Source organism: Pollicipes pollicipes, unplaced genomic scaffold, assembly GCF_011947565.3.
Source record: "Pollicipes pollicipes isolate AB1234 unplaced genomic scaffold, Ppol_2.1 Scaffold_2555;HRSCAF=2994_pilon_pilon_pilon, whole genome shotgun sequence".
Lineage (NCBI taxonomy): Eukaryota > Metazoa > Arthropoda > Thecostraca > Pollicipedomorpha > Pollicipedidae > Pollicipes > Pollicipes pollicipes.
This window is the reverse complement of record NW_023596136.1, coordinates 8,144,936-8,167,286: the sequence shown is the minus strand read 5'-3', so window position 1 is coordinate 8,167,286 and position 22,351 is coordinate 8,144,936. Positions and strand designations below refer to the sequence as shown.

At 54.3% G+C, this 22,351-nt stretch overlaps 1 protein-coding gene across 2 annotated transcripts in view; it reads left to right on the top strand.

Moving 5' to 3' along the window:
• Positions 1–22,066, top strand: part of LOC119112901 (uncharacterized) — a 37,634-nt gene extending 15,568 nt beyond the window's left edge. For both annotated transcript variants that reach the window (XM_037237217.1, XM_037237210.1), the window contains 11 exons: positions 12,576–12,725; positions 14,162–14,307; positions 14,506–14,699; positions 15,027–15,157; positions 15,676–15,839; positions 16,393–16,512; positions 16,824–16,950; positions 17,271–17,524; positions 17,940–18,498; positions 19,277–19,437; positions 21,802–22,066. In XM_037237217.1, coding sequence (XP_037093112.1) covers positions 12,576–12,725; positions 14,162–14,307; positions 14,506–14,699; positions 15,027–15,157; positions 15,676–15,839; positions 16,393–16,512; positions 16,824–16,950; positions 17,271–17,524; positions 17,940–18,498; positions 19,277–19,437; positions 21,802–21,955 — 2,160 coding nt within the window. In that variant the 3' untranslated portion in view covers positions 21,956–22,066. The remainder of the gene's footprint in view (positions 1–12,575; positions 12,726–14,161; positions 14,308–14,505; positions 14,700–15,026; positions 15,158–15,675; positions 15,840–16,392; positions 16,513–16,823; positions 16,951–17,270; positions 17,525–17,939; positions 18,499–19,276; positions 19,438–21,801) is intronic.
• The last annotated feature ends 285 nt before the right edge of the window (positions 22,067–22,351 follow it).

The window sequence follows — 22,351 nt, the reverse complement described above, 5'->3', positions numbered from 1 at the left end:
CTCTCTCTCTCCTCTCTCTCCTCTCTCTTCTCTCTCTTCTCTCTCTTCTCTCTCTCCTCTCCTCTCTCTCTCTCTCTCTCTCTCTCTCTCTCTATCTCTCTCTCTCTCTCTTCTCTCTCTCTCTCTCTCTCTCTTCTCTCTCTCTCTCTCTCTCTCTCTCTTCTCTCTCTCTCTCTCTCTCTCTCTCCACATGCATAGATTGTATGCCAGTGTGTCAGGGTAGTTTACCAGTCAGTCGCAGCCAGTATGTCAGGACAGTCCGTTAGTCTTTCGGACCATCGGCTAGCATGATGCCACCCATCTCACAGGGCACGAGGCTCTGCACCATAACCCTGCCGCGTCGGCTCCCTCGGTGCAGCGCTGCATGGTCGGGGCGATAGCCAGTGGGAGGCGACAGGGAGTGTTGTGCATAGATTTGAATGTGCCCCGTAGTTGTAATTGCTGCGTTTCTAACATAAGGTCAACCTTTCTGATGCTGTGTAGAGAGCTAATGTTTATTCGTACAAGATTTCATAGGTATATATATATATATATATATATATATATATATATATATATATATATATATATATATATATATATATCTGTATATATATATATATATCTGTATATATATATATATCAGATATATATATATATATCTGTATATATATATATATCAGATATATATATATATATATATATATATATATATATATATATATATATATATATAATCGTAGCATAGACACTGTTGCGCAAAAAGCAAGAGATGGCAAGGAGCATAAGCGTGGCAATTCTCAATCGAATTAAAAAGAGGCAACATATGCATATTTCTATGGAGGTAAACCAAACATGACAAAATCAAATTACTTGCATGCAATACACAGCACGTTTGCCGAAGCAGCCACAGCCGCATGGTGCGATTTCTGTGCGTGCCGCCATCAGCTGGTAGGCCACGTCAAAATTGCTATCGGGTTCAGACTGCAGAAACCTGCAAGAAGCTGATAGCCAGGTCATAGTTCGGTTCTTCATCCAGCATATTTGTGTCTCCTGTTTCCTAACAAAGCTGAGGGGCGCTATCTCTTCAGCGCCTTACTGTTGGTTGTCGGCACAGGCGGATGCAGTCAACTTTCCACTCATCTTGCAGAAAACATATGCACACAACTGTTATGTAGCACCAATGATAATCCAGGTCGCCCTACCCATCGGGCACGGCAATCGTATTGCGAGTCTCCTATTTGGCTGCCTGGGATGCGCTTCTCGCTCAGTGAATGTCAAAAGAGCTCTGCCGTAGAGCTGATAAAGATGAGATGCAAATGAAACGCGTGTTCAAAACACGCAGGACGCATATTGAGGAGGGGACAACCTCACGGTATGCAGCCAGTTGTCCGATGTGAAACGGTTACAGATCGTTGGCAGATAGAGCGCGCCCGCGGCCTGAATGGATAATGCAGTTGAGCGAATCGCACCTGGAATTCATTACGAGAGAGTGTTTGTCACGCCAGGCCATATGGCTAATCTATTGGAAGCAAGCTTGGTAGCCGTCTGGCTTAATTGAGTGGAAGATCGACGGATGCTGGTTTATTGGATCGATTCCCGGCACCGCGCGCTGGCGTAATAATACATTATGGATCGGCATCTCGTGAGGTTCGTTGCCGTGGGGACCCGACAGCGTGGAAGGCCATTGACAGAATGACAGCGATCCACAACGTCGCGGAGTTTCTTCGCACTTAGCGCTTGCTGATCTCGCCTGCTCTTGACTCGTAGAAGCACGTGGGCAGGAGTAAGCTCCTACTCGCGCGTGGGTGCCTTCCAGTCACCTTGAAAAGCCAGCTGGGTGCCCGCGCCTCTCTCGTCAGCACGCTATGCAGCGCCAAGTATGTTCAGCGCGCCGAGATCATGCGAATGGTCTGAACGTTTGGCGGCTCAAGCAGGACGAGACCGACGATCGCTGCTAACTAGGATGTGGAGCTGTTAACAGCTCTACTTGCAAAGCCGGTCATGCAAAACAAAACCCGGCGCGACACTATTTGGCCTGTGCAACGTTGTGTTTGCAGGCCGATGTGCGCCGGCCGAAACCGCACCTGTCGGTGTGATGGTCGCTATATTTATTTGCGTCGCGTAGCGTTGCGCAAGCCAGCAAAATAGGTCGCATGGCTTATGCTGTTGCACCGTGGATCTCTTCCACATGACCTGGCGACGTGAAACGATCATGACTAGGCGCAACTGACATGTGATTTCACAACATAAAAAGCCTGATCCTGCAACTTGCAGAACACGTCTGTCGCTCTCAATGTCAAGGAAAAGCAGATTGCCATGCTCTTTAATAACTCTTGAGCGCCACAAAGGCAGATTGATCCCCTGTGATGTGTTTCATACGCTACTAGCATTCAGAATAGCATTGCTCTCTCAATACTTTCGTTGCTGCCGCCAGGGACATGCACAATCTTTCAGAATGTTACCGTTACATGAATAACAAAACCTGCACGGTGGCGTAGGCCGCCAGGTTGGTCAGATGGCCGCGCAGCCTCTCATCAGTCCATCTCAATAGATGGCGCTGACAATCGCTGCCTCTTGGTCATGCAGCGTCAGCATTATGTTCAGTACATCAGAATGCGCGACAAAACTTATTTTGGTGGCAGTGTGGTGAAAAATAGGTGTAAATCATTATGTCGACGTTTTCTGGCTGCATGGAGAGCACGGCATTGATAACTGGGTACATTTCAAATATAAGTACTAATATGGTTATGCATGCGATGAGATCGAGGCGCATTGCAGATGCTTCAAGACACGAGCCGAAAGCCTCTCTCGATCCGTCTGTTGTTGCGTTCTCGTGGATGTCATGGTCTGAGCTATGGCTGGCCCTGGGCCCGCCTCACAGCGTCCCTCTTGGCCGTGACCTGGCGCACCTGGTTCGGCCCGCGGGATGGACGGGCTCACCCATTCATGGCGTTCCCGCCAGAGCACGGCACTTTCGTATGGGCGAACGCGCAAGAGCAGACTAGTGGCGCAGTGTTGCGCTTCATTCATGGCCAGGCAGACCGTTCCCAGCCCCTTTGTCAAGTAAATCCCTCCCAGTCCACTCGTGTTCGGCCCAACACAGCTTAGGCAGGTCCAGCCCGCCCCTGATCAGACAGATCCAGCCTGTTCATAATCGGGCAGGTCCAGTCTCGTTTTGGCCAGGTAGATCCAATTCACCCGTGATCAGGCAAATCCAGCCCACTCGTGATCGGATAGATCCAGTCCGCCCGTGATCGGGTGGATCCAGTCCACTCGTGATCAGGCAGACTCAGTCCGACTTCAATCAGGCGGATCCAGTCCACCTGTGATCGAGCCAATCAAGTCCGGCCGTGATAAGGTAGATCCAGCGTACGGATAATCAGGCAGACTCCTGCCAGGCGTCCGCTCGGTCCGGCCGTGATAAGGTAGATCCAGTGTACGGATAATCAGGCAGATGCCTGCCAAACGTCCGCTCGGTCCGGCCGTGATAAGGTAGATCCAGTGTACGGATAATCAGGCAGATGCCTGCCAGACGTCCGCTCGGTCCGGCCGCTCCACTAACGGTACGGCGCGGCCTCCGCAGCGACGCTCACCGCCTGACGCACCCACCTGGTCACGTGACCCACTCCTCCTCCAGCCGGCCGACATGGCTGTCGGTCCCGCGAGCGGCGCACTGGACCAGTCTGGGACGGCTGGAGCCGGCGCGGCTCCTGTGTCTCGTGCGGAGGCTGTGCGGGTCCCCGGTTCACCACCTAGCGTGCGTCCACGAGAGCTGGTCCTAGGAAAAAAGGTTCAGTTGGTCCTAGTGCTGTGCAGTGCAGTGTAGTGATGACTATGCGAGCGTTTGATGTCTCCTTGTTGCACCCATGTTCAGCGCAAGTTGCTTTAATTGTCTGCACTACGGCGCCATTATGCTATGATGCTTATGCTGAACGTATCGCTTGGGGTGTAGTTTTCTAGTCAATGGGAATTAGAGTCACCAACTCCACTACTTTAAGAAGAAGGTGAACCAAAGTCGGGGATGTGCCCGTTTTTAGAGTATTTGGGCGGGGGGGGGAGGGGTGGGGAGAGGTGGATTAAGTCATCTCACCGGCTGAGCCCCCAACTCATTTTGCTGAGCAACACCACCACGCATTGTTGACCTGCACTTGCACTGCATTCGATCCAAATGTCGGCGGGATTTTTCCCGGACATCTGCCTTTGATCTCAGCCGTTGAGACCAATGGCAGTGAAAGTTCTCTGAACATACGTAACCACGCGCGCGGAGGTGAACTACGTTTCAGATCTAAAAGATAACGCCCCCCTCTGTTCGCCCCTCGCCAGACCGGCTGATGTCAAATGAGACGGGATGAAAGTGTCGTTTGCTACCGCTGCTCCACTGGCAGATCAGCTCTCTACACCAGAGGCACCTCATGGCGTAAAATGAAAGCACCATCTACATTCCGTTCGGCTACAGCCGCGCTCTGGGCAGGCCGGGGATGGCCGGCGGCTCAGGGCGCCGGCCGACACCCGCTCGTTAATCTCCGTTCCGGTGTACCGGGCGGCCAGGGGCGAGCGTAACGGGAGCGGTCCAGCGAGGCGCGCGCCGTCCTGCGGCGTGTCCCCGGTCTCCCGCTGCGACGCCGTGGCGCGGCGACAGGTCCCCACCCTGAGCGCCGCCTGAGGGAGGGCCGGGTGTGAAGGTCGCCCGAGGGGCTGGCTGGGAAGGAGAGGCCTCCAGAGGTAAAAGCTGTGCGGAGCGGGCTTTGCTAACCCCGCCGGCCTGCGGTGGCACGCGAGGGAGAGCGTGCCATTCCGGATTTTCGTTTCGATTCGGGGACGGACTTTCCTTCGACCACTCTCGTCGGGACGAGACGAGAGTGATCAGACGGTGGATTGATCGGAAGTTGGTGGCAGAAAGCTGCTGTCGGACGCGGAAGAAGGCAGTGCATAAGGTGTGTATCGATGAAGTGGAAACCGTGAGCGAGGATGACATAAATATCAACTCCTGCAGCTTGCGTTAAGAACATTTTCTGAGAGAACGAAAGTGATATTCAAATAATCTCGAGACGCGTGGCATCATTAAATTAGCCGTTTATGCATTCACCCCCGTGTTTAGCACTGCGCCGCTCTACGGTACCCACGGCTGGTGGAGAGTGAAAGTATCCCTGGCCGTCCACACTCACATATGCGCATGTTAAAACAGCGGCTTACGCGAGTGCCTTTGTTACAAGCTGGTCCGCTCAGCCATGCATCTTTGTTGGCTATCGAGTGGCGAGCGTACTCAGCGCAGAGAGGCAGCCCCTGGTCCTGATCAGGGAAGCATCCCCGCATCACCAATCCCACGCGGTACCGTCGCCACAGATTCAGTATGGGCTCCGGTACCGTGGTGCCGCAATATGGCGCATCTGAGCTCCACGTGTGCGATGTACACAGCTCTGTGCTAATATAAACCCGTCTGAAGTGCCCAAGTCTACGAAGTTTAAGAAATCACCATGGGGAGGCTATGTGACTTGCTTGCAGTTTCCAGCGCTACTGTTACAATCTCATACACGACTAACGCTGGTCGTGACCTGCTCAGTCTGTACATGACTTCATTGGCGCACTTCGATGACCGTGGAGGTTGATGCGAGCGAGTGAGTGTACAAGAACTCATCGAACAACGAAGCCATCACACATCACACAATGTCACGGCCAAATGTCACAAGCACGACGACACTTGATGGTGACGATGGCGATGGTGACTGATGGTGATGACCTGATCACCACACCATGGCCTGATCAAACATCACCGCACCATGGTCTGATCAGATATTACCACACTATGGCCTGATCAGACATCACCACACCACGACCTGACCATACATCACCACACCATGACCTGGTCAGACATCCACACATGAACTGATCAGACATCACCACACCATGGCCTGATCAGACATCGCCACACCATGACCTGATAAGACACACATCACGATCTGATCGACCTCACACGGTTTCTGATTAGGTATTACACCACTACCTGATCGAACACCGAGGCTGCACCTCATAAGTCATACTGCCACAGGATCGGATCAGGGGCTACGAAACCTAGTGAAAGTAAATTGGTGCACCCCCGCGCATCCTGTTTGTCGCTTCAGTCCGATAATTCACGAGCGGACCGAGCGCAGCGACCCGGCCTCAAACATCCCGAAAGCAACGTAAAACAGACGCACCCACGGCGGGCGGGCTCGTAAGCCATCGAAGCTCGCCGAGCTAAATCTGCGGTAGGCTAACCCAGTTTCTCCGCGGGTCGTGGTTCACTCTCGGCCCGGTCGGCCCTGCCACAGTTCCCGTGACCCATGACCTGACCGGGTGTTGAAGCTCGCCCCGCTGTCGGCGGCCGGCCGGCTGCTATCGGCCGCCGTTGCCATGGCGACCGACGGACACAAGTCGCATGGCGCATCGATCTAGGACAGGACGTGGCAGCGTGCCGGCGTCGCGGGGCAGGTGGAGTAGACCTGACATCTTGAGAAGGGACATCAGGTGGAAACGACTTGACCGGGCAGGTCTGGCCCCATCGGTCGTATCGGGTCATTACCACCCGATGCCACCATTAGGCTGGACAGGTCCTTTCCGCCTGACGTGACAGGTTTGTTCCATCTGACGTGACACAGTATCAGCTGACACTTTGCATGTGATGCAGGGATATGGTGCCAACAAAATGGTACCAACGATGTTGTGTCAAGGATAAGGTACTAACCCGCGTCATCAGCATGCATCCGGACATTGTCCACGACTGGCGGTACAGATACGGACAATGCCCTGGTGCAGGTGACCTTACCTCCGAATCATCAGCTAACCCGACCATCCAAAAGTTGTGATGCCTACCGAAGACGGGTGCCTTACAATCATGCCGAGCCCTCAGGGAAGTCAGCTGCTGTTTGTTACATGCAGCATTGCCCGTTGCAACGGACTTGGCATCGTTATCCTGACTTAACATCTCATCGTTACACCAGAGTGCACGCGCGGTCACCGGGGGTCAGGGACGCCGACCAGCTGCTCCGAGACAGACACGGGCGCCGCTTCCCGCCTCGCCGCCGCAGCCCGAAGCGTTCCCCTCCCGCCGACATTGTGTCCTCCCTTCCTCATAGGCCACCTCGTCGCCGCAGATCGACAATGAGTGCACTTTATTGCACTGAATGGATGTGGCCGGGCCGCTGTTCAGGCCGGGGCGCGGCTGGGTGTCAGAGGTTATCGGTACAGAACCGACTTTCTACCGGTTAGCGCTGTGCCGGGGCGGACGCGCGGTCACTGCGGCTGTGGCCGGGTCTCGCTGCGCTCACAGCCGGCTCGAATCTGCCATGAAAAGCTCTGCCAAGTGGCCATTGTACTCTGTGCTCCCACTCTCTAGGAGCATGGAGGTCCAATTACTGCGCAGCATGGCGTATCCAGATACGTGGGTTCGGTGTACTGTCATGTTAAACCGCAGCCAAGTGTGATCCTCGCCGAGGGGCTCGTGAGCGTCCTACACTTTGACCCTGATGACATTCCTTACTGCCGAAATTCACATGAATCGCCGTAGCTTAGCTTGAAGAATAAAGGGACTCGGAACGAATCGGCGTAAATTAAGCCGTGCACTAAAACGCAAGCTTGCGGGCACTGTCCTTGAAACTTGCCGCGCGCTGGGAGCCGTGGCCTCTCCCAGCCACTTGTTGGCCTCCCATTGCTGTGCAACCGCGGTTACTGTGGTGCCGTGCGCATTATCATTCGCTCCAGGAGGCTCCCACACATTGTTTGACTGTGTAGCCTTGCTTGCACTGCAATGTTAACCGCGACTACGGCAACCGAACCGCCAGCGGGTGCAGCTACAGCCCCAGACCAGATCATAACATTCAATATTCGCAAAGTGTGTTTAGCAGGTAAAAAGACGTCTGCCATGATTCCCAATCTGGTGAGCTTTTGTTTCAAAAATATGATTCCTGCATGACCCACCAACCATCATCGCTTGATGTTGGATTTATGTGGGTTGAGTGGCGGCTGCGGCATACTTATCCCCACCGCCTCACTCTATCGCATGCATAATATGGAAAGCACAGCAACAACGGAGCGCAACGTTGCACCGGAACACATAGCGGGAGATGAATGCGGAAGTCACGAGCAACAATCCACAGCATGCTATCTAATCGGCCACTTTCATCGCTGGGCCGCCTCTGCGACTTCGCTCGGCACTCTCTTTGCAGACGGCATTGGTTTTTACCGGTCCCCTGCAGTGCCGGATACTGCGGAATCATGACCGCATGCCAGCCATCGCAGAACATTCTCCGCGCTGCCTCAGCCACGCCCAGCACAGCGCCCTTCAGCTCCACACAGCAGGGGAAAGCTTGGGCCTCACACCCTAACTGCGGCAGAAAGTCAGTGCCACAAACCCCGCATGGCATGCAGAGAGTTCGTGTCACAGCCCCCCACCCAGCAGAGCCAGCCCCGCCTCGGCCAGGGGCGTGACGTCATAACACGCGCTGTTCCGGTCGGCGGCGCGGCCGTGCGTGGCACGTAACGGCCGCGCCGCACTCGCGCCACACTGGTGTTCGGCTGCGGCGGCGCGCGTGTGACGCGCACCATGCAACGGTACAGGGTCCCGGCTGTTAGCCGCTGTCGCCGGCAGGGCCGGGGGCTGGCGTCCGGCGTCTGTTGACCGCTGTCGCTGGGGCTTCGGGCATGCGATGCTCCGGTTATTAGCCCCTGTTGTTGGGACCCCGGCCATGTGGCGTCCTGCGGCGCCAGGAGGGTCAGGGGACGGCGGTGCTCCGGCTATTGACCGGAAGGGCTGGGGTGCGATATCCCCGTTGTTAGCCGTTGCCGCTGCGAGGGCTGGGGCGCCGGCACCAGTAATACAAGGACGCAACAAAACGTGATGCGTGATTACTGACGCCAAACAAGCACGGGACGGTTACCCCCGTGGACCGCCCCTCCCCCGCACACTCTCTGCTATCCGTCTCTTCTCGTCCTGCCGAACCATCCAGGGCCCGGCGCCGCCTGGGTGACGCCGCCGGCCCAGCTCATCACTGGGCGGACGGCTGATCCGGATCAGACGCCGACCGGCGGGCGGCAGGCGGCCGCGCAGCATCTCCGGATCGGACAGAGCGGGCCGCTGCTGACCTACATAGCGGCCGGCGGCAACAGCTCGGCACCGACAGCGCTCGCCGCCCTCAGACACGCACCGGGCTGACATGGAGGCCGTCCGACACGAAGGCTGTCTGACACGGAGGCCGTCTGACACAGAGTCTGTCTGATACGGAGGCTGTCTGACACAGAGGCCATCTAAAACGGAGGCCGTCTGACACAGAGTCTGTCGGTTACAGAGGCTGTCTGACACAGAGGCTCTCCAACACGGATTTTTCTGACACGGAGGCTGTCTGACACGGAGGCCGTCTGACACAGAGGCCATCGACAAGGAGGCCGTCCGGCACCGAGGCCGTCTAGCACAGACTGCTACGAGATGCAGCCGCCGACGAGCCTGACGCACTGTCACCGACTGTCTTGACAGTGAGGCAGCCCGATTAACTCCCTCTCTGATGCGGTCCGACACAGATCGTCTGACACGTCCTCTGACAGAGACATGACCCCTGACACACACCGTCCGAAGCTCCTGACTCCTGACACACACCGTCCGACCGACTACCACACGCACCGTCTGACGCACAGACCGCACACTTCACAGGCTGACTGACACACAAACCGTCAGATGGCAATGACGGACGCATAGTCTGCCTGACACACGGACCAGCAGGCACACAGACTGCCTGGTCCACAGGCTGCATGACACAAGAAACAGCTGGCACACAGATGGTTCGACACGCAGCTCGGCTGACAAACTGGCTGTCCGACGCGCAGACCGCTGGCACGCAGACAATTTGGCACATGGACCGCGCGTTGCACGAGCGGTTCTACATCGACCCCCTGACACTCAGTTAGAGATCAAGACGGTCTGTCGCGTGGCTGTCTAACCGATGGTGAACCTGAGGCTAAAAGACTAGCTGTGTGTCGCACGGCTATGTGACCGATGGCGAACCTGTGGCCGAACTTAAAGCTGACAAACAGCCCATGTGTCGCACGTATTTAGGCCAATTGTCCACGAGTTTTTAACACTTGGTATCAATAGCTATGCTGCAGAGTTCGTAGAAATCCTGCAGAAAATCTTCAGACATCTCATCGACAAAGGGCCTCGAAACAATAATAGATTCCTGGCTGTCAGTTGAAGTGCATATATTCCGTGAATTTACTACAGCACGAAGTAAATTATCTTACATTCCAGCGCACTAGCGAACCAGGAATACTTAGTGATCGATGCATTTTTAGCATTACGGCAGCTTGCGTAGCCGGCGGGGCCACCAAGTTGTTTCCACTTTCGAACACGGAACCACACATTCGATGAGAGAGCGACAGGCTGTAACTCGTCAGACGCTGGTATGACGGCGCTGAGTTTCCTGCCATTGCCTTCAACCGTGCAATCTTCAAAAGGCAAGAGCCATCAAGGGGGTCGGTTACCTAGATAGTGTCTACGACGTTCCGTCACTTCTGTGAAGTAGGAGCACATTGTCTGCATAGTTTATAGAAGATAGCTGGAAGATGCCTTTTCACAGCAAAGTCATCGGCATTGTCATCAAGCACATTTCAAGTTTGGAGAAACCAGGAGCAATATATTCACAGAGCAGGCTATGTTTGAAACATCGCATGGCTTATCGCCCATCTTGGCTCCCATTTTCCTCTCAAATAGACACAAAATAGGTTTATCGCCGAGCACCTCTTCGTAAAATGTGAAAATACTCAGATGATTTCAGAACAGCGACTGCTGTTTCCTTTGTCGTTGATTGCACTCTTATGCAACTACCGTGGCTAATTTTGTGAGCCTTTTGCTTGTTTACTGCAAGATTCGGACGAGCTGTTTCCGGTTTTCAACGAAGCGGAGAAGGAACACAGCTCCCAAGTACGCGACTTGAGTCGCCGATCCCACTTTGTCCGTGCGATGATTGGTTATTACACCTTGTTTGGCTCCGATGCCGCTTTACAGGTGCAGTAGTATCGGCATAGCTCTCGCAAGTCTTCCTTTAGCTCATTTTCGCACGGTCGGACAAACTGACTCCAGAAATTACAGTGGTCAGCGTGACCGGCTCAGTGTTAATGATATGCCTTAATGATATGCCTTAATGATTGTTGATGATATGCCTTAATCGTTAAGCCCAAAGGTTACGAAGCTTAAGAATAGCTTTTGTGATTGACGTATAATATGAAATTTTGATGACACAGAGGCCTCAGGGTTATGAATGGATGCCCGACGAAGGTAAGCTATTTTGGGCGCTAGCATTAGCACTATGAACACTTTCCATCTGGCCTACTAAGGTATATACCCATACGTTCCCGCTCCCACTGATTCTTCGAATGTTGTGCCAGTTATCAAGACCGCGATGTTGAGACATCTGAGAAATCGAAGTGATTTCGGAGGCATCAATAGCAAATTTGTTCACCGCACTTTTGGGTTGACCGAGACCACAGCCGGCGACAAAGTTGCTCTTACCCTCAAGCTACACATTCATCGACGTCGAGCATTGTACAGGACAAACGGCACGACTACCATCGATGTGGTACGCCATTTTGGATGTTTTTTGTGGGTTGGAGGTCTTGTGCTTGCACACGCCTGCTCTCCCGATGAACCTCAGCGCTTCACTGGCTGGCTGCGGCCGGTGCCGTCCTATCCCGACATGCGTGTGTGGGATTCGGCGGCCGTAATGGCGCCGGTCTGACGACTCCAGGGGGCACACCTGCGGCAAAGCCGACCCAAGTCAATAATTCGACCCGGACCCGTCAGCCGGAGACCTACATCTCCGGGCCGCCGGAATGTAGGATCTCGGATCTGGCACTGCTGGACCGTGAAGGCGGGCGCCACCACCGCACTGAACGCTATTCGACGCACTCCGACAAGTGCTGATTTATTTGTGATCAGTTTTGTCCAGCGGCTTTCGCGCTGCGCCCCCTGGGGAGAATTCGAGGGGAAGCGAGATGAGGAAAAGCCGACAAGCGCTGCTAGAGGGTTCAGTGAACAAGGCACTGCGCAGTTATTAGTTTGGTGCGTATTTGGTGGGTCACGCGCACAGCAAGCTAATGCTGCTTTCATAAAAATGAAGGTAACGCACCGCAAATTATCCGTGTACCTTTGGTTCACTGCTTGGGACGGCTTTCAAGGACTTTGCGCCATCATTAAATGATGACTGCCCTCCAGGCAAGCCAGTAATGAAATGCATCATGCTTACATACTTTCACCAATCATGCAGCAGAGAAAGCTTGATTGCACACTTTAAAGGTCTGGCCATGTTACAATTCTGTACGTATTAACCTCGATACGTCGTCGTTTTGTCATAATGAACCCTTGCAAAGACTAGATGTCATTTGTTCAATTACAAGCCGGTCGGCTGGTTTTATAGTCTGTAACAATCATTTGAATTAGCCTTAATTAATCAGGTGCCTTAGCTTGAATTTGTTACACCTGCTGGTCTACATTGGCCGTGTCTGTGCCGACGGCCTCGTCCGGCCGGGTGTCGTCTGCCCGGCGGGAGGCTGACGGCCGCCGCTGCCACCAGGTCCAGGCAGCCGTGCTCGAGATGAAGGCCTCCTTCACCGGAGCGCTGGAGCAGCTGACGGCCTCCTCCCAGCCGGCGCAGGAGGCGTCCGCGGCGGCCGAGGCGGCCAGCGCTGCTCCACATGTCCAGCTGCTCATCAGCCAGCTGCAGGTACGCTTACCGACCGGCGCTGCTCACCGCTGACTCGCCTGAGCCGACGCTCACAGCAGCGCAGCCCGAGCCGTGCAGCCAGGTAGAAAATGAGCGGTGGCGAGGTCTCTCAGGGCACTGCTCCCGACGCAATGCCTACGCGCCTAATGCTAACTTACTTATGAGTCGAGAATCCATGTCCCTTCTCCGATCTCAGTGGGATTCTCCCAGCCGTTCACTTCAATGAACAGCACGAGACATATTAATATGATGTTGAATTAGTTCAGCCCGTCCTTCTTGCTGATGCGCCAGGGCCTTCAAGTGTGACTGGGTGAAGAGCCGTGCGCATTTACCACCCACCTGCGCTAGAAATGTCGCTGCTGCATACCTTTGTGAGTCACCCTGCACACCCGCAAGTTAGCGCCCTACCAATGACGTCAGTAAGGCTGGCCCACGCAGGCACGCTAATCTTTGCGACATGGTACCATCAGTGGTCAAAAACGCACATTTTTGAACAGCACTACATCATGACGAGCAGTGGCTAATCTCACAAAGTCCGGGCTTAGGGTATACAATGTTGGGTGACATGCGCAGCACACGTACTGAAGGTCTGCTCGCACAGGCGGTTTTTGAAGCGCGTCAAACGTGTGTCAAAAAGCAGGTGACATGATGAGAACAAATTGTGAAGTGTAATCCTTACCATGTTGTGCTCAAATTAGAATAGAGATGGCTGACTTGTCGCAGCTTTGCCACGCCGCTAACCTATCCCCTATATGCAGCTAACCAAGACAGCGGCAATCGACGCACCGCTGCTGCAATGGTCCACAAAAATGACCCAAGTATAGTGCGTACTTGCACGCAAAAATGCACCCGGAATACATTGGGCTCCTGTTCTCCAAAACATTTCCATCGTGACCGGACTGGAGATGAGATAAAACAGCATAACCTGTGCAACGGCGATGGGTGTTGAAAATCATCACGCTTGAATGCGGCTCATGTCGTCGCGCCCTTTTTATGGATCACTAATGGCTGCAGGGCATTAGCCCGACCGTATCAGCCCTCATGGTGCATGGCGCGACCGGGGTTCGAACCCGGGTCACTATGTGGGAACCAAAGGTACTAACCACTCGGCAACTACAGGAAAACTAAGACCCAGCAGACGCTCGTTTCATAACCTGGAGCTGTGTTCGCGCGTCAGGCGTGCTAAAAATATGTGTGGATCAATAGCCTTCAGAACAGTTGTACTGGTGTGCCCTCTGTTCCAGTCGCATTGTTGTTTTATGTTTGAAACCAGGAACAATCAGAAGAAACGGAGTTTGTCTTGCTGAAGAACCCACGATCGTGCCCATCCTGGCGTCAATAACCGCACACAAAACCGGGACGGCGCTGGTCGTCAACCGTACAACTGGTAACACTTGCCATCTGTTGGCGATTGACGTAACTTATGACGCGGCCAGGTGGAGCTGGGAACGGCGACCTCAATGCTGCAGCAGCTGCAGGAGGGTCAAGAGCAGACGAGGCAGCAGCTGCAGCAGTTGCTGTACGAGCGAGACATACTGCTAGACGAACTGTGCAAAACAGGCAGCGTGTCCGACCAAATAAGGTAGATGCTAACTCTTTAGATAGCAAGGAATGCACGGCTTTTGCTAATCTAAGTCGTTATTTCTACCGATCGGGAAGCGATCTTCAAAATCATACTCCCGATAGAAAATGACTGGTAACTCACCGTGAATACCATTCATCATCTGGACGAACAGGGCTGAACTCCAGCGCTCATACCGAACGCTGCCGTTGTTGGCAGGCAGCGGCTGCACCAGCCGCAGCTGCACTTCCCGTCGCGGACGCCCAGCGGCTGCCACAGTACGGACTCGGGCGTGGGTCACGTGCTGCACAAGGCGCGCTCGTACGGGCCCTCCGATCCGGAGAGCGGCTCGCTGCCAGACCGGCCGCTCGTCTCCACCATGGTCCAGGAGTACGTCAACGGCCTGGGCAGAGGTGAGCGGTTGGCCGCAGCTGGTGGCGGCAGCCGAGAGCCGATCACCGGAAAAGCGGCGTCCTCGGAGTTCTGGTGCTCTACGCGTGAGAGCGTTTGTTTACAACGCACGTGTTGTTGAATATAAAGAAACGTTTTAACTTCACCACGTGTTTATAAACAAGGCCGAACAAGAACGCAATGCACGGCTGTTTTGAACACAAAAACACGCTTTAAGAAAAGGGTAAGCATTATGTCATAAGCGTCAGCATAGTTCCACGTCATATCTGAAGTCGCCAGGACGCGTGCATTTTCATGTTACGCGACTTTGTAACTTAACTCGTTCACAGAAGCCAATGGTTACGAGTCGGACTCGTCGTTGACAATGGCCGTCAGCAAGTCCTTCACCCTTAGCACGTCTCTCTCCAAGCAGTGCGACTTGGAGCTGGATGAGCTGAGCGAGAGTGACAGCGAGGGTCAGGTAAGGCTTCACCCTCACGCAAACCTCATTTTTGAGCCCACCAGTTGAAAACAGTCGGTCTTGTGCGCACCAAAGGCGACTTATCCCTCTGCCGTTTGACCTGACCGCCAATGGGGAGTTCATGGTGGCGTGCCTGCCGCCGAGGTCACGCTACAACTCGTTAGTTGTGTACGGAAGCTGTCGCGTGGGTGCGTGAGCACTAGGTGCACGCTTGCACACGTACGAGCGTTACCACACTGCTTGCTTGTGTGCGCTGCTAACTAGAGACAACGTGCGTATGGTGGCGACAATGTGTATGCCACTGGCAGCACTGTAGGTACTGTTCAGCATGAGTGCGCATATACGCATACTTATACCGCTCACAACTATGCATGACCATGCTGCCGGGGATGCATGTGCCTCTGACCGCCCCCGGCCGCCGTGTCCACAGGACATGTGTGAGCCTCTGACCGTCGCCGGCCGCCGTGTCCACAGGACATGTGTGAGCCTCTGACCGCCCCCGGCCGCCGTGTCCACAGGTCAAGTCTGCCAGCGCGCCGGTGCCGGACGAGTCGGAGCGGCTGAAGGTGGTGCGCGAGCTGGTGGAGACAGAGCGACGCTACTGCGGCACCCTATGGACCCTGCAGGACACGTTCGCCGAGCCGTTAGCGGCCAGCAGCGTCCTCACCAGCAGCGAGCTCAGGTGAGCCCACTGCAGGCGCCGGACGCCGGCCAGGCAAGCGTGACGCCATCGGGACACAAATGGCGTCATAGGGTGCATATGACGTCAGACGGACACACAGGATGTCTGCAGAGCGCACGGTCTGTCAGATCAGCACAAGGGGCGTCAAACGAAAGCGTCTGGCTTCAGGTCGCGCACATGAGATGTCGGCATAGCTTACAGGACAGTAACTGGGACGCACTACCAGTCCCTTTAATTGCTTGTTTTTCCACATCTGGAGGTAAATTCATAATAAGTGGCGATTCCTTGCCTTACGCCACCTGGCAACCACGCCATGACATCGTGGGAAGTCGGAGCAGTCGCTGGTATACAACACCTGACACTCAGATACACGGCCACAATTGCTCACACATGACACCAGCTGGGTGTACGGATGCCAGATGGTGGCAGCCGCGGAGCTGCTAATCCTCTGCTGCTTTGCTGCCCGGGCCGGGGTCATGTCAGGGCGGCGCCTCCGTTCAGCGCCGCTGCTCTGACTCGGATGCCTCGTCCAACGTCGCTGGCTGTGTTTCAGCACGCTGTTTCCGGACGAGATCGGCGGGCTGTACGAGAAGCACTGCCGTCTGCTGCACACGCTGGAGGAGCGTCTGGAGGCCTGGCACTGGCGGCCACACGTCGGCCACATTCTCTACAAGTAACTGGCATGCGCTCGGTTTTCGCTCGAGTTGCCCTGCTTGTGGTAACGCCATCTACCTTTCAGCGCCGAGTGCCAGTTTTATGATAGAAGCGGGCAAGTCGACCTGCTTGGCTTATGATAGCGCTTAAAAGATCTATCGTTTGTTTAATTGGTGTCAGGAGAAATATTACAATGCAACAAATTTGTATGTCACAAGGAGTGCGACTACTGCAATCCACTTTTTCCACGCTAGCTTAGATTAGCATGCGTCTGTAAGAAACAGCATCGCATTGCTTGTGTAGAGGCGCTGTATGAGCTGACTTTTTCAGGTTTATCAACCGAGGGGAGTTGGATGTCCTTCGAATGTACACTTCTTACGTGAACGACTTCCCGGAGGTGCTGAAGATATTTTACAAGCTTTGCCGCACGTCCAGCGAGTTCACCAAGTTTCTGAAGGTGGGCCGTTACGGTGTTGACGCCAAGACGGGTGATTTGGTCAATTGTCGGAATCGAGCCATCACGCGATCTCAGCAGAACAATGCACGCCAAAAATCCAAACGCAGCCGACGGCTGTGCACCATCAACTCAAAGGCTCTGGCGCACTCTGCCTTCATACTTTTACCGTAGAGGGTAACTTCATAAATTTCTGTGCGGCCTGAGCCTCTCAGTGTTCTCAGCGTCAAAGATCAACCGGAAGTATCTCGAAGGGCTGTCAAAGTCCTCATCCCTCGGCATAGATCAGTGTTAGCGTCTCCAACGGAGTCTGATGCCGCCAGAGCCGACTGCAGCACCCTAGCTGCAACGGCCTGGACCTGGGGGCCTTCCTGCTGTCGCCCGTGCAGCGGGTGCCGCGCTACGTCCTCCTGCTGAAGCAGCTGCTGCGGCACACGCCGCCTGCGCACGGCGACCACGACTCGCTGCAGGCCGTGCTCGACGCGCTCAAACAGTTCCTGGCGCGCCTCAACGATTCGATGGAGCACTCGTTCCAGCTGGTGGCCGTGCACATGAGCTCGCGGGAGCTGGACGGCAGGTGAGCAGCCTTCACTGTCTGGTGTGGCTCGGGCGCAGACAGCGCGTCACGGCCTGGCGTCACGTGGCAGTGTTGTGGTGGTGTTCTGAGCATATTGTATGTGCAGCGCACTAATGGCGAAGGATCGTTAACAAGGACTGTGCTCCGCTCGCCTTTTGCTGTCTACAGTTAAAGATTGCTTTATGTGGGATATGGAGATGATCACATATTTGATGCTCTTTTTTTCTCTGGGAACGCTCAGTCCCTCTTATGTACGCGCAGCATGAATCGGTGATAAAATAAAGTTTTTCATTATTTGTGTCCTAATTCTCCACGAAATGAGCCAAACGTTTCTGCTTAAACCAACCTGTGTTCGTGTCTTAACTAGCTTGAGAGCGTTGGCGCTAATTTGACGAGCTCACGATGCCATCGTCAGATTGTCGAAACAGTCGCACAAGAGCGCCACCTACGAGAGTGCCAAGACGGGCCGCCAGAGTCGCGTTGGACCGGGTGAGAGGGCGGCACTGCGCCGCCGCTCCAAATCGAAGCCGGCATACCGGTCAGCGGCGGCCGACTCCGCCGCCGGCCGCCTGCTGCTCGGTATCGACCGAACGGGCTCGTCAAGCAGCAGCCAGACGCAGAGCAGCGAGGAAGCGTCCGGCTGGGGCGGCTACGGTGGCCGCACGGCCGCGCAGAAGGCACGCCGCCACCGCCAGTACGACTGCCAGTCGCTGCCGCACATCAAGCACCGACGCCGTAGTCAGTTGACGGCGGCTCGCTCCGAGACGTGCCTGCGCGACGCGTGCTGCCACCTGCCGGCGCCGCCACCGCATGAACGTGGCCGCAAAATGCACGCGAAGTCTGTTCACAACCTGCACGTAGAGACATCTAGCGAGGTTTTGCACAGGCTAGAGTATGAAGAGGTGGCGCTGAGTGAGCCTAGCCTGTGCGACGCGCCGATCTCTGAGCGAAGTCAATCTTCGGAAAAACGCAGGGTGAGACATTCATCAGTTCTAGGTATTGTGGGAACAGAGTGACTTTTCTTACCAGTAAACCGCGCACGCCAGAAGAGCCGCCGTAAACAGCAATGATGATACAGCTGCGCGGAAATGCCTCGCCCACCTTGGTGGCAGTAACCAGATTCATGCTGTTCACGACCAACTAAAACTGTACCACTGTGAGCCGTTGGTCGACCAGCGAGCATAATCAGTCTGGAAAAGGGAGTGTTACACATCTGCATCGGATTTTGAACTAAAAAACTATCTTGAAGATCATTCAATGCAGTTCACAGCCCTGCCCGTCTAAGACGTAGCTCCTGTAGTCTCTGAGCTACGTGCCCGCAGAGATGTGCAGATGATTTCGTGCAGACTGTTTCAGAGTTAGCCAGGCATCTATGACGTCATGAGTCATCAAAATTCGGACATTCCATTGGTCACGCGGCGATCAAGGTCAAGACAAACGTAATATATCTGGTGCGTTACTTTGGTGTCTCTGGCTTTCTTAGTTCCCGAGATCTCGGGGGGCGGGTCAAATTGATCCCTCACCCCCACCCGAGCGAAGGATTTCTAGCCGGCCACCCGGGCGCGTGTTAAGGAAAGTGGAACTTCGTCGTATAACCACTGAGGATGGGTTGGAAAACATGATTTACTCACATGTGAATATATTTCCTCATTCCGCCGGAAATGTGCCTGTCCTCTGATTGTTTTATAGTACCGTGAGTGACAGCGGAGCGGGGCCTGTTCTGACCTTATGAGTGCTCACTGCACGTTGCAGGGGAGCCGGACGCTACCCAGGGGACGGTCGGCCAGCGTTGTCGGAGCGGAGCAGTCGACTGCGCCCAAATCACGTGACCACAGCGTCGACAAGGCGGCGAAGGCCGAGAAGCGGCGAGTCTCACTACGCGCCATCAAGAACATGTTCAGCCTGAAGAAGAGGTCAGTGACGTACGAGGACGCAAACATTGGTCTTACCTGAACGGCCATTGGAGTGAAGTGTATTGGTGTGCGTTGGTACGGTTGTGCCCTGACAGGCCCTTTCTCCTTTCTCGCTTCATCCTATAGTTTTGCGACGCCCCGTTCATCCGGGACAGCTACATGCGCCAGTCACGAGTGGGCTAAGGTGAGCCCTGATGGCGCGGGCCCGTCAGAGCACCGAGCACATACCCCGCACAGGGGTTCATGTGCGGGGTATGTCTCGACAGTGTTCATGGCCATAAGTTCATCCCATAGCCTTGAAGTGGTCCTCATTAGCCAAAAAGGCTCTGTTCAAAACCAAAGTGAACAAACAAACCTTGCGTATGGATTGATCTGTCAGACAGGAGTGCGTCTGTTAGTCACACCCGGCCTGTGGTGGCGGTGCACCCGTCTGAATCCTCTGCGATGAGCGTGGGTGGGGTAATGCGGGGCCCGAGCCTGATTGGTGGTATTGTATCATACGCCGCCTTACCGCCGGTCTACTTACCTCCTCCAAGGCGACACATGTCCGCGGTTTAAGAATGATTTTCACCAGGCGTATTTACCTTCGTCATAGAACTGTCACCAGACATTCTTAGGTGTCTTCGCTGTTACAGGTACATCTATCTCTTCGCGGCAATTTGTCATGCGCTGAGGATGTGGTTCAAGCTCAATTGCGTATAATGAGTTCCATTGTTTTAGCGTGACGTTTCCCGTGAATGCTATCATTGTGCGGCACAAATCATGGAACAGCTTTAGGGCGCTGAGATGGCGCCATGATATAACATTAACGTTGTTGTCATGTGGGAAGATAAAATTTTAGTCACAATTTTTGCGTTTGTTTTCTTCACTATTGGAGTCCTTAACCAAAGAGCCTTTTAACTACCGATTTACATAAGCCATCAAGATGCGAGCTGCGCACACCGAACAGAAGCGATTCCAAGCGCAGTTTTCTGAAGGAGCATTCTAGGGCATATCTCGGGTTGTTTTAAATTAGTACGAAATCCACCGTCCTTTGTGCGCGGCCGATACTTGACTGGACTGAAATATGACACGTTTTCGGCGCCAAAATTCATTACATTTAGGTTGGGTGTGAATGCTTGTGAATTGTCCGCGACTAATCCAGAATAAATAAGGGATTAGAGTTTAGGCACGCATCGTTTAACATGAATCACATGAAATGACGTATAGAACTATAGTCTCATTAGTATGAGCTGTTAGAAGCTACCAATAACACAAAAATGCGCGCAACTGACTTGTGTTTCGGGTTCACTCGTTAACCGAACCATTTTGGTACGTTTTTTCTCTTCCCTGACTTCATACATCACTCACATCAACGGCGGTGAAATTTCACAGACGCCTACAGCGATGAACTGGGGCGGATCCGACACCATAGATGGGGTGAATGTTTTGAGGTCAGGGTTCTTACAGGGTCTGCGCTATTATGATATGTCTGTGACGTCCTTTGTTACCTTTATCTGACAGATCGTATGAGGGTGGAGTCATGTATTAAGAAGGTGATATCGCACATTGTGCTTTGATAGTCGAATAGGATAACCTGGCATGGCAAGTTATAAAGGGAGAACTTGGACGATAATAAATAGACAACACTGCGTTATCACACCTACATCCATCGCTGGCAACAATGGCTGACAGATGAGTTACATTGATGTTTGTAAGCTAACAGCTACTGTTACAAGTCGTTTACCCTTGCAGCTATCTGGTCCACCCGAGTCCACCGTTAGTCATCTGAGTGTGTCCATTCCACCACTCTACCATTTTATCAGTGACTTACTTAGGGCTCTAAATCAAAGAAGAACACAAAATGAAAAGCCGCTAAATCAAAGAGGCAATTTCAAGAGTGGATAAAGTGTCTGTACTTGACGTCATTGGCAGCGCAATGGTGCCATGTCACAAGGCTGTGCACCGTCAAGGCCAATTTGTCAAAGGAAGTGACGTCATCACCAGTGGCATATTGCCTCCGTTGCCAGGAGACCGATGATTACCACCTGAGTCATTACGCGTGTTACGCAAGCGAATGGGCATTACCGAATTCCGCTGCGGAACTGGCAGTCGTTTGCCGTCACGGCCACCATAAGCCAGTCGATGCCGTGCTCGCTCCACTGGCATGTGCGACGCGCTGTGGCCGTGCCGTGTCGGGCTCCATCCGTGACACGCTCGTCAGGCGACTTTATGACCTGGCGTTATGACCTGGCGTGGTACGACGCGCGCGGGACCCGCTCGTGAGCCCGCAGCGGCCGGCCGGCCGCACGCGCCCGCTCCCCCCCCCCCCCCCCCTCTTCGGCCCGTAAAGCAACGACTGACGCACTGCCCTTCCCAATCCAGGAGTTCACGATCGGGCGTGCTCAATATCAGCGACAGCTCGTGCGGCGTGGCGGCCCCCTCGGCCGACCAGTACACGCCGCTGCAGGACGGCTCGACGCCCGCCAGCCAGGGCGACTTCACCGACGAGGAGGGACGCGCCTGCAGCAACGTCTAGTGCTGTGCTCTGAGACGCCGCGCCCTGCCAGCACGCGCCCAGTACAAACAGATGCCACCACGATGGGGCTTGTGCCGCGCCTCGTACGCCGCTGGCCGGAGGGGGCCTGCGCTCCGCCAAGGGCGTCTTGGTGCCTCCACCAGCCCGCTGGGCTGGAATACGGCATCGCGGGAATGAAGTGTCGCGTGCTCTACGTGCTTGAATTTGTTATATCCAGTGTTCTCGCCGGACTTGCCTGCAAAGTACATGCTTTGCGGAGCAATGCACCTATTCGACAGCATTACGCCGTTGAATGGGCGGCAGGTCAGTTTATCAGCGAGCCCGAACCTACTTAACAAGCCCAAATGCTTCACTGTCACGTATTCGACTCTCGGACGAGTCCTAGATATGTAATGA